Consider the following 16,264-nt stretch of genomic DNA (forward strand, 5'->3'; position numbering starts at 1 on the left):
TTTTTACGCCACGTGTTCGTGTAGTCCCATCCTTCTGTGTACAGTGCTCGTAACTTTACCAAGACTTGGTCAAATTTCTTATCATTGTGATGATTCCAGAGCCTTGCAATACACACGAATACTTATATGCTAGATGATCAACCTTTTCTGGTCGATTCCACACCGTTTCTTTCACAATGCAATCGCATGACCAGAACTCAACTTCATCTTTAAGTTAACCCACTGCCTACTCGAACCGGGTGGCTCCTGTATTAAGCCTATGTGAATGGGAGAATTCAGTAGTCAACAGGTTAATAAGACACAACTGACAGACAAAAAAGGTTGAAATTGCAACGCCACAGAGACCTAGATGTTGACAGAGATGTACAAAACAGACATCAAGGGAGAGATTGATATAGGCTGGCAAAGGACAGAGGTAAACATAACAGACAAAGTAGGCAAGATAAAAGACAGAGATATAGTAAGAAAGTGAGATAGCTATATGGAGAGAGAGAGGGAGGGAGAGAGAGGGAGAGAGAGGGAGAGAGAGGGAGAGAGAGAGAGAGAGAGAGAGAGAGAGAGGAAGAAAGAGATGAACAAAACAAGGATAGGAAGACAGACTGGGAAAGCATATAAAAAAAAAAGGGGAATAGCCATTATTATCGTATAGAGCAAAATTGAAAAAATGAAAGCCCTAATTAAATATCTCCATGTACGATCAATTCTATTCTGTCTGATTAAAGACATAGCTGTGAAATTCAAATGTAAGCAACATTTGAGAATAGAGCGTCATTAATTATATTGGAGACATTATCCTGATAAAAGGTGAATAAATTTCCCACACAACACTCTATACAATAATTATTTAGATCAATAATTTAATCATATCAGACCGACAAAAACAAGGACTTTGATCTTCACTTTCAGTTACTCCCTGGCATATCAGTGAGTTTAAGCATTACAAAAACTATTTTTGTTTACATTAATCAATTGTTTTGCAGTATATAATTGATATTCGAATAATACTATTTCTGTCTCTCCTTAGAAAATATGTGATCCATTCCCAGACAATACCATAACAAAATCTTAACAAAGCGGGGGAAAGATACATTGTTGATAAGATCAACTGCCTGAGATAACAGCCACAGAATATTCCTCCCAAAATCAGATAAAATACAAGAGAAGAAATTGTCAACAACAAAAAAAAAACGTAGAGGTTTTACCCTAATTATTCATATTCTAGGCCCACAAAAAATATATTCAATTTACTGTTTACTTTTATTTCATCCCCTGGGATTTGATCAGATTAATGAATTGCTTCTGGCATGCATTTGCAATTCATGAGAACCCACATACTATGTATCCTCAACGTAATGCTTGATCTACTTTTCCACATAATTATAAACCAGATCTTTATCAAACATTTTGCCACTGAATAATTTGATATCTTATTAAAAGAAGAAAATAAGTCCACCTTAAAAAGAAACATGCAAAACACACCAGATGTCCTTACGTGTCCTAGCTTATACAATATGTGTATATATATATATGTACCATGAACTCTGCACAAAATGTGTGTTTCTGTGAACAGCCTTAAAAAGCTTTTTTTTTCCCATGACAATTGAGATACATTTAAAGTGCACTTTGTTAAAATACCCCAAAAAGGGGAAAAGAGATACACACAACAGAAAAAAAGAAAAGAATGGGGGACGGAAAAGGATGGGGAAAAAGGGGAAAAACACCTGTATCCCAATCAGTGGCCTTTTTAATTGCCATATTGATTGAGAATTGAGATATGCCTCCCCCCACCCCCTTACACCACACACCAAACACACCCTAGTAATACCTGGGGCCCCTTCCTTCAATAGTTGCAATAACTGCAGTATGGTGATATAAGCCATCATACACAAAGGAGATTCAATATCAATTTCAATTTTCTCTTCCAGCCACTTAACTTGATACATGTAATCCACTCAGGTAATCAATGTTCACCTAATCAGAATGGATAGATCATAGCTAAAGCAAGGTCTCTAGAAGCTTAAAGCCCCACTGCACTAGTTTGGTCAGGAGGGATTACACCTCCCTGCAAGGTCACTGACAGATGGTTATCTCATTAAATCAGCTCTCAATTAACATAAGAAACAGGGGATCATGGGGGACCAATGCAAGGTCACCGATTATTTTTTGCTATATAGAGGCCGGCGCAAGTAGCTATAAGTAGTGCAGCGGGGCTTAAAGAGGAGACTGAATTCTGGCAAAGTTGGAAATAATTGAGTTTTCTCATTTGTTTTCTTTTTTCCTGTTTTGCGGTTAACGTCATAACAGAAATGTCCCTAGAAAAAACACTCTACAAACACCCTCATACTTAAAATATGTCAAGAAATATTAGAGAAGTTTGTTTAGAAGTTCATGCTACAAATGTGATGTCCAATATATCATTTTTTGTGTGAAATGCAAATTTAGCAAGTGATTCCAAAACCTTACATTACACAATTATTCTACATAAGCAACTTTCTAAATAACCTTTTAGACACTTTCTCTCACAGTGCTCAACTTCTCTTTGAAGCTTATCTGCCATAGTTTACAGGAGGATTAGACCGCCCTGCAAGGTCACTGGACAGGTGGTTATCTCATCAACTCAGCTCTCAGTTAACATAAGTAAAAGAGCATCATGGTGGACCAATGGTCACCGATTAGGCATTGTTTGTTATATAGAGGGCGCAATTAGTAGCTACAAGTAGTGCAGTGGGCCTTTAAAGTAAAACCTCATCATGGTAAAAGCAGAGAGGACACAATTCAGACAGGTTTCCCTGTCATCGATGTTTGATTATTCCATCTCAGCCAGCTTGTTGCTCATAATGTTCATACAATAATAATGATAGAGGGTCCTTGTATAGCACTCACGTCTGTCAGACTTGGCATCCCTGGTGCTCCATCATTTTTACCCTAGCTCTATCATGATTATATCATGTCCTCTCTCTTTCATTTAACAATATTGGAAAAAATGCTCATAAATAGCACCTGCTTATTACATGGAAAATAGTGCATCAAAATCACCTCTTTTTTGGGGGGGGGGGTTTAATGTTTTGTTTTAGTCTTTTTTTATTCTTCTTCTTTTCCTTCAATTCCAATTAAAACTATGTTAAGCAGTGCATATACTTTGTTAAGTGAAGACATTGTACATTGTATGTGTAAGTCTCTGTACGTCTCACATTGTGAAACATACTCGGGAGCACCAGGAGTGTCAAGCTCATGAGTGCTATACAAGAACCCAATATTATTCGACTAAATCCTCGCTATGATTAAGTTGTACCATCTATAACAGTAATGTTTTCTTTGGCTACAGTTTTCAAAGAGTCCCAAAACATGAAAACAGTGTGAGAACACCGTGTTCAAAGAAATGTTCACAGTATATACTGAAGCGTTTCAATTTCTCTCCATCAGTGTTGTAGAAAGTAGAAACATGTACTTCATAGCAGCATCTTCTTCATGACTGAGTGGACATGACATTAAAGGAAAACCTGTGACTCTCTTGGGACAAAGCTTTCACCTTTCACCATATCTCACTTTCAAGACTCCTGAAAGAAAAAGATATCCGGCGCTTACGATACAAATCTTCTGTGACAAAATGAACTCTTTGAAGTTGAATGCGGCTGTGGGAATGGGATACCCATAAATTGAATTCCAGTTGGACCCCAAAAGTCGTGAACTCTCCTCACTTTCAGGTTTGAGGAAGATGATAAATTTTCACTCGAAGCCAAGCACACTTGATCAAAATGTCAACTTTAAGAGCATATGGGGAATAAATGTATTAAACCTCCCCCCCCCCCCCCAAAAAAAAAAAGCAAGGAGAGAGATCATGGAGAGTAAAAAGGACAAAGGGGAGGGAGAAAAAGAGAGAGGGTGAAAAAGAGAGAGAGAGAGACAGACAGAGAGAGGGAGAGAGAGAGAAAGAAAATGAGAGTGAGTTGCGACAGCCATGGGGGTGCCCCCCATCCAATATTTCCCTTTGTTATTAGCATTTGTTTATTATTTAATTTTCATGAATAGCATTATCCTCATTCCATATTATGAATAGCGACCTTCATTCTGTTTGATGAATAGCGACCTCCGTTTTGTTTTATGAATAGTGACCCTCTTCTCATATTATGAATGGCGACCCTCTTCTCGTATTATGAATAGCGACCCTCTTCTTGTATTATGAATAGCGACCCTCTTCTTGTATTATGAATAGCGAACCTCATTTTGTTTTATGAATAGCGACCCTCTCCTGTATTATAGATAGCGACCCTCTTATCCTATTATGAATAGCAACCCTCTTCTCCTATTATGAATAGCGACCCTTTTCTCATATTATGAATGGCGACCCTCTTCTCGTATTAAGAATAGCGACCCTCTTCTTGTATTATGAATAGCGACCCTCTTATCCTATTATGAATAGCAACCCTCTTCTCCTATTATGAATAGCGACCCTTTTCTCATATTATGAATGGCGACCCTCTTCTCGTATTAAGAATAGCGACCCTCTTCTTGTATTATGAATAGCGATCCTCTTCTTGTATTATGAAGAGTGACCCTCTTCTTCTATTATGAATAGCGACCCTCTTCTTGTATTATGAATAGCAACCCTCTTCTTGTAACATGAATAGCGACCCTCTTCTTGTATTATGAATAGCGACCCTCTTCTTCGATTATGAAGAGCAGTCCCTATGAATAGCAGTCATTACGAATAGCGGTCCTTATGAATAGCGAGGTTACCCCTCCTTAATCCCTTATCTCTTCCCGTCCTTTCACCCCCTCCTTCCACCCTCTTCCTGCCTCTCCCTCCCTTGTTCCTTCACTGAATGTCATTCAGCCTATGGGCTACAAGGTTCAGTATTTCAATAAACCATACAATCACCCCCTTTTCTCCCTTCCATTCCCCATTTCTAAAACACCCTCTCCTTCTCTTCACTTCCCCTTCACTTTCTACCCACCCCACCCCCTCTACATACCATTCACTCCATCCCTCTACCCCTACCCCTACCCCTCACCCTCCCCCGCCCCCCCCCCCCCTCCTTCCCAGCTCTATGTCAGCTGAGGGTCTGTTTTTCCAGGTTCACTTCCCAGTCACAGTGCAGAGCCTTACTCATCTTCCTGAGTGCTAGCTGTTCTCGCCTGTGCCCCATCGCTGATTCACTCCCGACATTACCATGCAACTTGTGTTAACAAGTGTCTAATTTCATTATCCATAGCAATGCCAGGCATACATGTACACAAGGACTAGGGGGCACAATTCAATAGCCAGGGTCTTACTCAATTGTGATTCTATAGCCAAGAAAAACGTAGGCTACCCCATACTTCTAAAATTGGACTGCTTTCAAAATGCTGTATTCAGCACATCATCTTCATTTTTTTTTAATTCTTGAAATGCGCTGTGTGCTGATAATGGTTGCCTGAGCGAAGGACTGGATATTGATTTTCAATACTCTTTGAAAGTGCATGATATATCAGCTGCATAGTAATGTGATATGCAGTAAACAAGAACATAAAATGCTTTGGGAATGTAGGAACTCACTTGCACTAATCCTTATGCATTTTAATGTTGCATGGCTTTTTATTTCTGAAATATAAGAATCAGGCAAACGTGCTAGCTCACAACATTTAACATGCTTTGAGATGTAACTGTAATTGATGGCACTGAAAGAATTGTCTTTGTATAAAATATTAACTCAAATGACACTCTTATAATACTCATTATATGCTTCCTATTTATTAAGTCAATATATTGAATGAATTGTTAATGTTTAGCTCCTCTTATTCCATCTATAGCTAGGAATATCCATAACTCCTCAGTCCTCACTATGTTGTACAATCAGTTAATTTCTTTGTTTTGTTATATAACAATATATGTACTTTTAATGCCCTGCATTTTCCAGTAAAATGGAAATGTCCTGGGCTATTGTATCTTTTCCTTTGTTGTGCAAGTTTCAACAATAAAGTGATTCAAACAACTTCTGGTAATGAGTTCTTTCAAACGCATTACCACATTTAATTGACAGACATCAGTCTAATGCTTTGAGATACAGCTTCCAAAGGAAATGGGTCCCTCCATCCAAAAAACAACTTTTCCCCTGGGGCACACAGCAATAATAGGCTTTACACCGACCTATATTTGATTATAATAATCAATTCTAGCACTTTACATAAGCGTAAAATGTGTTGGCTGGTTACAGTTTCAGGTTTTAAATATTTAAAATTCAAGAGGAATATATTTTCAAGAGCAAAACTTGTGATGTCACTCAACAAATGTTATTTTCTTACATTCGTGCAATGAAACAGATGATTCATTTTAAAGCTGGATATGAAGTAATTTTAATCAGAAGGAAATGATGAAAGTGAAAAGTGCAGCATGCAATACATGTCCCTAAATATATAGCTACATGTCACTCATGGTAAATTTCAACATAACTTTCTTGAAATGTACTTCAATTATGATAAATTTACACACAATGAATCTCAGGCATGATGTAGATTTCAAGCTAGCCCTTTCAAATGTTGTAAATGACTGTCAATCAAAGTACATTCCATTGGCATTCATCTAGTTGATGTAAATTTCTCATTTCTCATTTCAGGAAGTTGAAGAAAAAAAAGGTACATTACACGAGCAGCAAGAAAGTTTGTTGCCCTTTCTTAGGAATTAGATTGTCCATATTTCTTAGTGCAACTTGAACAAGCATAATTCATGTTATTCTAGACACGCTCCCATCAAAACAAAATAATTATGTGCATAATGATTATTCTCTAAGGGTAGATGGAGATAAAGGGATAATGAGGATTGGGTGTTTTACATGATGTTCTATAATTTCTCAATTCAATTCATACTTGGAAAAAAAAGCCATGAAAATATATAGGATTGCTCATGTGATGAAGGAATGAGCTCTGGACATGTACAGTAAAAAAAAAAAAACATTAACAAAAATAGGATCTCCCATGAGAAAACAACTACAACAAAAACAAAATGTATAACATCACTGCAAAGAAAGCGCACTTGAGAAACACAAAAATCTAGTCAATGTTATTATGCGCATAATGAATATCAAACACACAGAGAGAGATGAAGGAAAGGCTAAACCATGATGCAGTGTCCTAAAGTGCCTCTTGAATTTTGGAACATTCTTTAAAAAAAACAGTCATGTTTAATAATGCGCATAATGAATATTAAACGAGGAGAGTCGAGTAAAGGCTGACCACATGTAGTGTCTTGAGGGTCTACGAATGTAATCATGAAAAGAAGAAGTCGAAGTTTTCAAGGAGGTGACTCAGTGATATTTACAAGATTTAGACCCCCCCCCCCCCCCTCTCTCCTTTCCCATCTCATGAAAAATTCATGCATCATCCACATCCGCTAAGGACTGTTTTCAAGTAATTTGGAAATTCATCACAGAATTTTCCTTCAAATCCGAATGCCTGTAACATCACACTACATGTAATGGAATAATTTTGTGTCCAAGCAGAAGTTGTTCTAGAAATGTTTGCATTTTGTTGTACTAACATTAATATATTTAAAGTGCTTGGTACTTGAAAATGGTATACTATAACTTTTCAAATGCTACTTGGAAGGGTAAATCTGCCATTTTGAAGAAGTAGTCACTCCCCAATGCTTCCAATGGTGATTTAACATTCAAGATTTTAAAGTGATCTGTTTTATCTATACCAAGGGCCATGAATATCTATGGATAAAACCCAACGTTACAGGAATAAAGAGGATATCGCAGAAATCATCGGGAGGTTTGAAGTTGAAGTCAACCCTGAAATCATTTGATTTTAAGAAAAGCAGAAAAAGATATAGACAAATATTCATGAAAGCTTGATAGAATCTGATTAGAAGTATTGGTTATTTGTGTTTGATCAATTGAAATTCAAACAATTCATAACTTCTTAATTTTAATCAGATTTTGCTCAAACTTCCCCCAATCTGTTTTTTCTTGAACTTTTGTTTCCGCTTCTATTAATACTTTACTCAATATCAGAGTGGACTTCCCTTTTGAGAGTGAGGGGAGGGGGGGGGGGGGGGGGGGGGGGGAGGGGGAGGGGGTAATTAATTGACTTACTTTGTTCTTTTGGTCCGGGTCGTAGGAGGTGAGGTTTTCAACCAGTTCTTTGATCCCGTGGAGGTTACCCTCCTCGACGGCATGGAAGACTGCCATTAATACAAACGATTCATGCTCGTCCTCTATCACATCACAACTCTGTAACGGGAGAAGAAAAAGAAAAAAAGAAATATAATTAATTATTCACATTAGCAATACTACTTCTTCTGACAACAATAAAACAGTAATTATATGGATAATGATAATGATGATAATAATAATATCTGTAATTTCTTTAACATTTATACAACTACTGTTTTTTTCAATGGCTTTATCAATGTAGAAAAATGAACTTATAGTGTAACAAAGTTAAATGGTAAAAAGCATGTTTTGATCCCCCCCCCCCCCCCCCTCTCTCTCTCTTTCTATCCACCTCTCTCCGTTTCCCTCTCTTCTCTCTTCCACTATCTCTATATATATATATACCGGTATATCTTTTTCTTCCTTTTACCTCTCTTTCTCTCTCTCTCTTTCTATCTACCTTTAGCATGTTGGTGTACTCATTTACTCACCTGCTCTCTTTCTCTCTATAAATATTAACCTCTTGAATAAAATCTATTTTTCATATGACACACATTTTTCATATATCTCAGCTCAATATCTATTTTGCAATATACGTCTGCAATGTATAATGGCTTAAAGCAACAGAACACCTGTTTGGATGTGATTTTTAAAATACATTTTCCCCTTTAAAGAAAAAAGCCCCATTGTTAAGGCTAAATATTCTCTGAGACATGGATTTGGAGTTGACAGTTGGCCATGTGCTCTCACGGGAGACCGGAAATTGGGCAGGTGATGTCATAATTGACTCAAAATCCTTGAAGAATGATTTAAGTCTGTTCAGAGCCAGAGGGACGTTAAGTGGTGTAGAAAGAGTATGAGTAAACGCCTTTCTAGCTCTAGATCTGGTGACGATATACTCCTCTTTCCCCTCCTCCCTCCCTCCTCCCAGGTACCTTTTTTTCCTCTTTCTCTTTTTTCCTCTTTCCCCTCTTCACCATTAAAGCTTAATTACAGGTCTATACAACATATTTACAAAGACTTAAAAGAAATAACCAAAGGCAATTTGTATAGCATTTTGAAATGTGAAAATATATTATTGATATATTAAAAGTTTTCAATCAAAATTAGATATCTGTATGCAATAAAATAAGGTATTGGAGTTGCAACCAAATTGATTTCTTGAAAGTCTTTGTGACCATGTTAGATATTTCACTACTCTTTAGGAGTCCAAAACTTTGTCCAATTGAAGACAGACGGGTGTTAACTCATATCATTTTACACAGAGTCAATGCCCTTCTGGCTTCGAAAAGATAAACTGATAGAGATAACTTATATTCCCTCCAGACAAACAATCCTACATCATAACATGTATCATTCAAATCATTATTAAAGGGGCACGTTCCCGCCAGTGTAGTTATCGCTGCTCTAGCCATCGCCATCTTGGTTCCGAAGATCGACTTCTTATTTGCATACAGCTGTCAATCAAAGTACGTGCGGCCTGGCCTGCCTTCGCCAAGCCAGCTGATCGCTGCCGATAGTGACGTCACGAAAGTGGGTGGAAACAGCAGCCGAATCTTAGAGCCGAACTGTGATTGGTATGACTTCGGCACATGTATGCGATTATCGGCATTGTGCGGGCATTCGGAACATGCCATCTGCGTAAGGGCCGTATTCTGTTGGTGTCAATAGGCAGCTAGCACCGTCCGCCAGTGGGTACGTATTTTGAATGCCCTCTGGAATACGGGGAACATGCCCCTTTAAGATCTTGCTACTATCGGATCACACCAAGTATATTCTGATATCAATCAACACACAACGATCTGATAAATGTTTGTTGCGGAAGAGCACTACATGCATGTACATCTCCTCAAAATGCAAAGCTCCCTTCTATGAATGTCATTGTCTCCTGGTTGTCATGGTAATGGGGTAGTAACACATCTTACCCTATCCTTACTCATGCACAAGCACCCAGCATGGGCAAATTATCTCATCTCCTATTAACGCTCACAAATGACAGGATTGAAGGCGAAGAAAATACAAGGGTACATGGAAGAAAAAAAAAGGTCTTCAGGAAATGATTAAAAGAAGAGCGTGAATACACGTACCACAGGCAAAATCAATTACAAAGCCTTCTCCAGAGATAGAAGACAAATTATTAAAATCCGCAATCTACTCATCTTTAAATACTATTTTGGTATAGAACTAGGTGCAAGACAGACAGACAGACTTGGCTGGTGCACATCAAAAAGAAAAAGAAATTGAAATGGGATGTGCAGTGTACAATACGTGTCCATAGAAGGAGGGAGAAATGGGTGAGAGAAAATAACTATAGTGCCAGAAAGGTACAGAGAGGAAATAATGGGAGAGGAAAAAAGAGAGGAAAAAGTGAGAGAAAGGAGAGCAAATTTTACAGGTAGTGACTAGTGAGATGGGGATATAAAGAAAGTGAAGGCAGAGCAAAGGAGACAAAGACACTTAACAAAAGAGAGCATGAGAACAAAATGGAGGGTGGATGGAGCGAGATAGAGAGAGAAAGAGAGTTTCTGAGGCAAAGAGAGATATAAAAACAGAAAGAGAAAGAGAGAGAGAGAGAGCACAAGAGAGAGAGAGAGAGAGCATGAGAGAGAGAGAGAGAGAGAGAGAGAGAGAGAGAGAAAGAGAGTTTCTGTGGCAAAGACAGATATAAAAACAGAAAGAGAAAGAGAGAGAGAGAGCACAAGAGAGAGAGAGAGAGAGAGAGAGCATGAGAGAGAGAGAGAGAGATAGAGAGAGAGAGAGAGAGAGAGAGAGAGAGAGAGAGCATGAGAGAGAGCATGATAACCTTAGAAATAAGAAAAGACACAGACAAAGAGATGCAGTAAGTAAAGAGACAGAATATACCTTCAAAGTGACTGACAGCTCCTGTATCATCAAGACATGAATTACTTTCCAGCACAACTGCGAAACGCATCTCTAAGTGTTCTATAATGGCATATGATGCATGAGCACTTAATGCGCAAGAATCCATCATCTTTTTATTTAATCAAATATTACAGCATTAGAGGAGGTTCTTTCATAGACAGAGATATAAAATTCACTAAAAGTCTCAGTGGTATATTCAACTTACTGTAATATAATTACAGCATACCTGTGTATCATTGTGCAAGGGACTTCAACGCAGTACACACAATACTTTTCTGTTGACAGGAGCTCTTTCAGGATTTGTTGATAATAAAATAATACAAATATGTCTAGTTTGCCCAGGGTATAGAGCCTTATTAGAATTAATACTGGTCTCCCCGAGGGCCCTGCAATTATAATATCATTACCCCACTTTAGTTGGTGTGTGGATATAAAGTGTGATTTTCTCAAGGTATTTTAGTGTTAGGTTAATACCAGAGTTCTTATTTCAGTTAATTAACTGTTTACAAGAGCAAAATCGCACCCCGCACTCTCCTGTATTTATTATTTTATTTCGCTGCTATCATGTTATCAATATATAAGTATTATATGCACACATGTACATAGATAGAGATGCTCTTGACAGAAAAACAGTATTATTTATAAGTGGATGAAATTGTAAAGAGAGAAAAGAAAATGAAGTTCCTTTGAATTCCGACAGCCCTTACATCGCATAAATGCATTTAATGCATGCATGGATACATAATTGTAATATCATTAATTGTGGGAGGGAGGGAAAGAGCATGTGTACATTCCTTACACTTGAATTATTTTCCTATCTTGGAATAATTCTGTCACCTGTGTCGATGCCTCAACATACAAGCCATGTTTAAACCATATTGAATTTTAGTTTCAACATCACATGCAGCCTCATTCACACCTAATGTTGTAACTATCTCAAAAGAAAGAAAACAATTATTCGCAAAATCAAATGACATAAGTGTACTACACTTCTTTCTTTATATTTCAGCACACATCATTAATGAATAACATGCTATTGGGTCTTTAGATTGGTTCTTAGATTTATATATTTGTTTTCCTCACCCTCATTCCCAACTGCTTTACATGTATAATGGTGGCACAAAGAATATGCGTCTGGAATTCAAGCTGCATAATTGTTGAAAATTATAATTTTATTACACAGCGTTAAAACCAAGTTTTTAAGATATGGAGCGGGTAAATGCAAATATGCCATCTTAATGAGGCGTAATGTTAGCTAAACTTTCATTTAGATATACATTTTTTTTTTAAGAAGATATTTCAATGAACGAACATATCGTGTCCTTATTATGCATTTTGCATTTCTGACACGTCTTTACGTGCCTCTACATTTCGCTAAGCTACCTATAAAGTCACACTCAACCTAATTCAACAGTCCCAAGTTAAGGCAAAGGCAGGCTGCTCTTGCACCACATTTGAAATGAAAGAAGACACGTACCCACGACTGAATGAAGGTAACTCGACTCCTCGTTGGTAACTTAATATCTCACAAAGATCTTTGACAGAACACAGTCAAGCACCTTTTCTTTCCAAGTGAAAAACCCTTTTTAGGTGTGGTTACAAAATGTCAGGATCTGAAGACATGGAATATGTATTGACGACGATGTATTGTAACCGGCAAAGACGCATATACATCATACAATGTAAACACTTGACATTTGCAAACAGAGGGCTGAGAACATTAAAGTAATTAGCACTTGTTTTCCTAAGGTGATCACAAATGTACATATCTTAACAAGTTAACATGCAGGGTGTTACACATTACATTAGTGGGTAACAAATGGAAAGTGGAGAATAGATTTCAGGGTATATGAAGCTCAGCAGTTCAATATATGAACTAAACATACATAATTATTTGGATGCCTGCACTGATTGTCACAGACTAATTACTATTTAAACAATAAACAGCTTCTATCTACCGTAATTGAATTTTAAATGGGCCAAGCATTTGGATAAAAATTTTTTGAATCTAATACAGTTAGCTTTCATCCGATGAATACAAAGGCCTGTTCTTTATTTTCCGCTTCGTCATTTCATCCCTCTAGTTTTCAGGAATATATTATCAGACATTAAATGATACGACTGCTCCCAGGTGATTGTTGTACACAAGCCAATCTCCTGAATTCTTGATCAATTAACATACTTATCCTTACCCATAAGCCTAACTTGAGAGCCAACAGCGGGTCAAGCTCGCTATCCATAAGGACCGCTATTCATAAGGATTATTTTCATAAGGACCACTATCCATAATGCATAAACAAAATGAATAGCGGCTCTTATAAATAGCGAGCAAACCATAGCCAATTTACGTTGCTTTTCATAAGGACCGCCATTCATAAGGACCACTATTCATAAGGACCGCTATCCATGACGTGTGACAAAATGAATAGCAGTCTTTTATAAATAGGGGTCCTTATAAATAGCGAGCAGACCCACCAACAGCAGCCTATCCTTATCCTAAACTTAACATAAAACCAAATTACTACCCTAACTCTCTACCCCCTGACAAAATAAAGCCTAGAGCCAATGTCAGGTCATCGGGTGCTCTATATTGATGGGATGCACTCGATCCTTTTGGACTTCCCTCATAAACATCTCTGATCTAAATGTCTCCAACGCTCTTTCCTCGCCTTCACCCTCACTACCCCCATTCCCTGTCTTCTCGCCGACCTACGCCAGCTCCGTCCGTCTGACATTTTCAGCTTGCCATCCACCGGGCCCAAATTAACCGGGACTCGATCAGCCGAGCATGAACGCTTTCAATTTCCTGGCGTGAACACGGCACAAACGCCATCCACCCCCAGAGAGAGAGCCAGGCACAATGATATCAATCACAAATTTGATCACCGATCATTTGCGAATAATGAGAACAGTAAATTGAGCGTGCATTACTCTCGTCCATTTCCCTGGCGAAAAACTGATGAAGACGGATAGAAAGAAAATCAATGGGGTTTTGTTCGCTGCAGTCGATGTTCATTTTGTTTTCGTTTTGCAAATCGATTTCCACCGTCCTACAAAGTACATGCACTGCCTCAATGCATACTGAGAATGAAAAATTTGTTTGACATTTATAGCGGCCACCATTTCCTTTAATTTATAGTGTTTGAACTGTCTTGAGCCTTCATGATGTTAACCTTTCATGGCTAATTGGCTTATCGAAAAATGTTTCACGACTCTTAAGCAAAGATCAACAACAAAATAGAATATACGACATGGCATATAGTATTTTGAATCTAATTTCAAATGATTAAGAAATTTGAAGACTCAATTGTACAGGGCAGATATATTCATTCGTTTTGCATAAAACAAAAAGGTTGTAAAGGGCGTGCATGAAATATGATTTTGGTAGGATTTGTTTGTGATATTAAATCTGAACTGAATGAACTAGATGCACAAGCATGGCTCCAGATGGTAAGGAAACTTGGCCTTTTGTGCCCCTCCCCTTTTCCTCTCCAGTTTTCCTCTCCAGTTTTCTCTAGATAAGGGAGGGGGATAGGGAAGAGGTGAGGTGTTTGGGAGAGAGGAAGGGGAAGGGGGGGGGGCAGAAGGAAATGGTGTAATTCCTGTCATTAATATCATGTGATTAATATCATGTGATCATTTTAAAAGATTTAAACAAATATAACAAAATATCATGTGATCAGTGATCATTTATTTGCATAACATGGATGTCCATCCATTTAAATATTCATATAGTGTACATGAACGTGTACACCAAACAGCTTTGTTCCTTTCCTCAAATTGTAAATGTATTTCATAGTTTCATACAGTAACTTTCAGCCATAAATGATGAACCTTTTGAAGTTGTATATGTTGTATATTGTCATCTGTCAAACTGATCCATAAAAGTATGCAAAGTATATTGAACAGTGCATGTTATGATCATAAATCAATCACGAATAATATTTTCAACAGATTCTTAGTCAACAGCCACTAAAAGGTGGGAAAAGGCCATTGATGATCAACATTTATGCCCTTATCATTGCCATGACAAAGTCTGTAGGCCAACAGATATATTTCAAAAGAATATATACTACATAAATGAGATCAAGAGAAGAGCAAGATTATAATCAAAATTGGATAAATACCGGCAAGTGGAAAACATGCAACGGAACCATAAATGTATGATATCATACTTACATGTTTACTGCATGTGTTAATCCTAAGAATTCACCAAAGTAAAATGTGAAACACTACATGTAGTTCTTGAAGTGAGGTCTCCTTAAAATATTAAATCCTCAAGCCCAATCCAGAGAGGTTTTTTAAAGCCAAGAGTCAACTACCAGTATCGAGGAAGAAAGTTAAGCACAAGTCATTGCCAATTTGATCTACCAGTATTTTCCATGTTTGAATAGAGCAATCATGTAAGGGTGTATAAGTGCAGGTACATGTATCCATATAGTCATACAAGACCTGCCTCTCCTTAGGTTCTAATCCACCGTAATTACAAAGGAACCTCTAACAAGCAAAGTCAAAGTGTGTGGTGAGCACGGCGAGTCATGAAGCCAGACCACGTCCTATTAGATTCCATCACGCCAGCCAAGGCGTAAGCCAAGTGTGAAGTGTTCGCAATCGCTCGGAGCAGTAACGTGATCAGCGATGGTTCTTGTTATTACAATCGGGGCATGGGCAGTCAACGCTCTCCGCAACTCACCTCCAGTCTCCCCATTGCTTGGTCACACAGGAAGGGGGAATGAGCGTGGGTTAGGGAGGGGGCCGAGGGGGTGGGTTAATGGGGAGAGGGTGGGGAGAGGGTGGGGGTAATGGGGGAGGGGGTGGGATAATGGGGAGGGGGTTTGGAAATGAGCGTGGGTTGGGGAGGGGGGAGGGGGTGGGTTAATGGGGAGAGGGTGGGGGTAATGGGGAGAGGGTGGGGGTAATGGGGACAGGGTGGGGGTAATGGGGACAGGGTGGGGGTAATGGGGGAGGGGGTGGGATAATGGGGAGGGGGTTTGGAAATGAGCATGGGGTAGGGAGGGGGAGGGTGGGGTAATGGAGAGGGGTGGGGTAATGGGGTGGGGTAATGGGGAGGGGAACTGGGAGGCAATTACTTCAACTCTATGCTAAAATGGTTTCACAAGCAGACTTTCTCTTGACTGTTTGACCATAAAAAGAAGGGGAAAGGGGTGCTTGGAATGTGAGGATAGAGAAAGGAAGAAAGGGGGAAGGAAAGAAAAGAGAAAAGATGAAACAGGGCAAAGAGGAAAGGA

The 16,264-nt window shown here is 38.5% G+C and overlaps 1 protein-coding gene across 2 annotated transcripts in view; it reads right to left on the minus strand.

Annotated features, from left to right (window-relative positions):
* Positions 1-15,431, minus strand: part of LOC575268 (death-associated protein kinase 1) — a 33,988-nt gene extending 18,557 nt beyond the window's left edge. The window contains exons 1-2 of one of the 2 annotated variants that reach the window (XM_030976764.1): positions 15,195-15,431; positions 8,073-8,210 (exon numbers count right to left, since the gene is read on the minus strand). In XM_030976764.1, the coding sequence (XP_030832624.1) occupies positions 8,073-8,168 (96 nt within the window). In that variant the 5' untranslated portion in view covers positions 8,169-8,210; positions 15,195-15,431. The remainder of the gene's footprint in view (positions 1-8,072; positions 8,211-15,194) is intronic. The other variant, XM_030976763.1, reaches the window with a different exon arrangement.
* Between the last annotated feature and the right edge of the window lie 833 nt (positions 15,432-16,264).

Source organism: Strongylocentrotus purpuratus, unplaced genomic scaffold, assembly GCF_000002235.5.
Source record: "Strongylocentrotus purpuratus isolate Spur 01 unplaced genomic scaffold, Spur_5.0 spur5_scaffold_9, whole genome shotgun sequence".
In the NCBI taxonomy this organism is placed as follows: domain Eukaryota; kingdom Metazoa; phylum Echinodermata; class Echinoidea; order Camarodonta; family Strongylocentrotidae; genus Strongylocentrotus; species Strongylocentrotus purpuratus.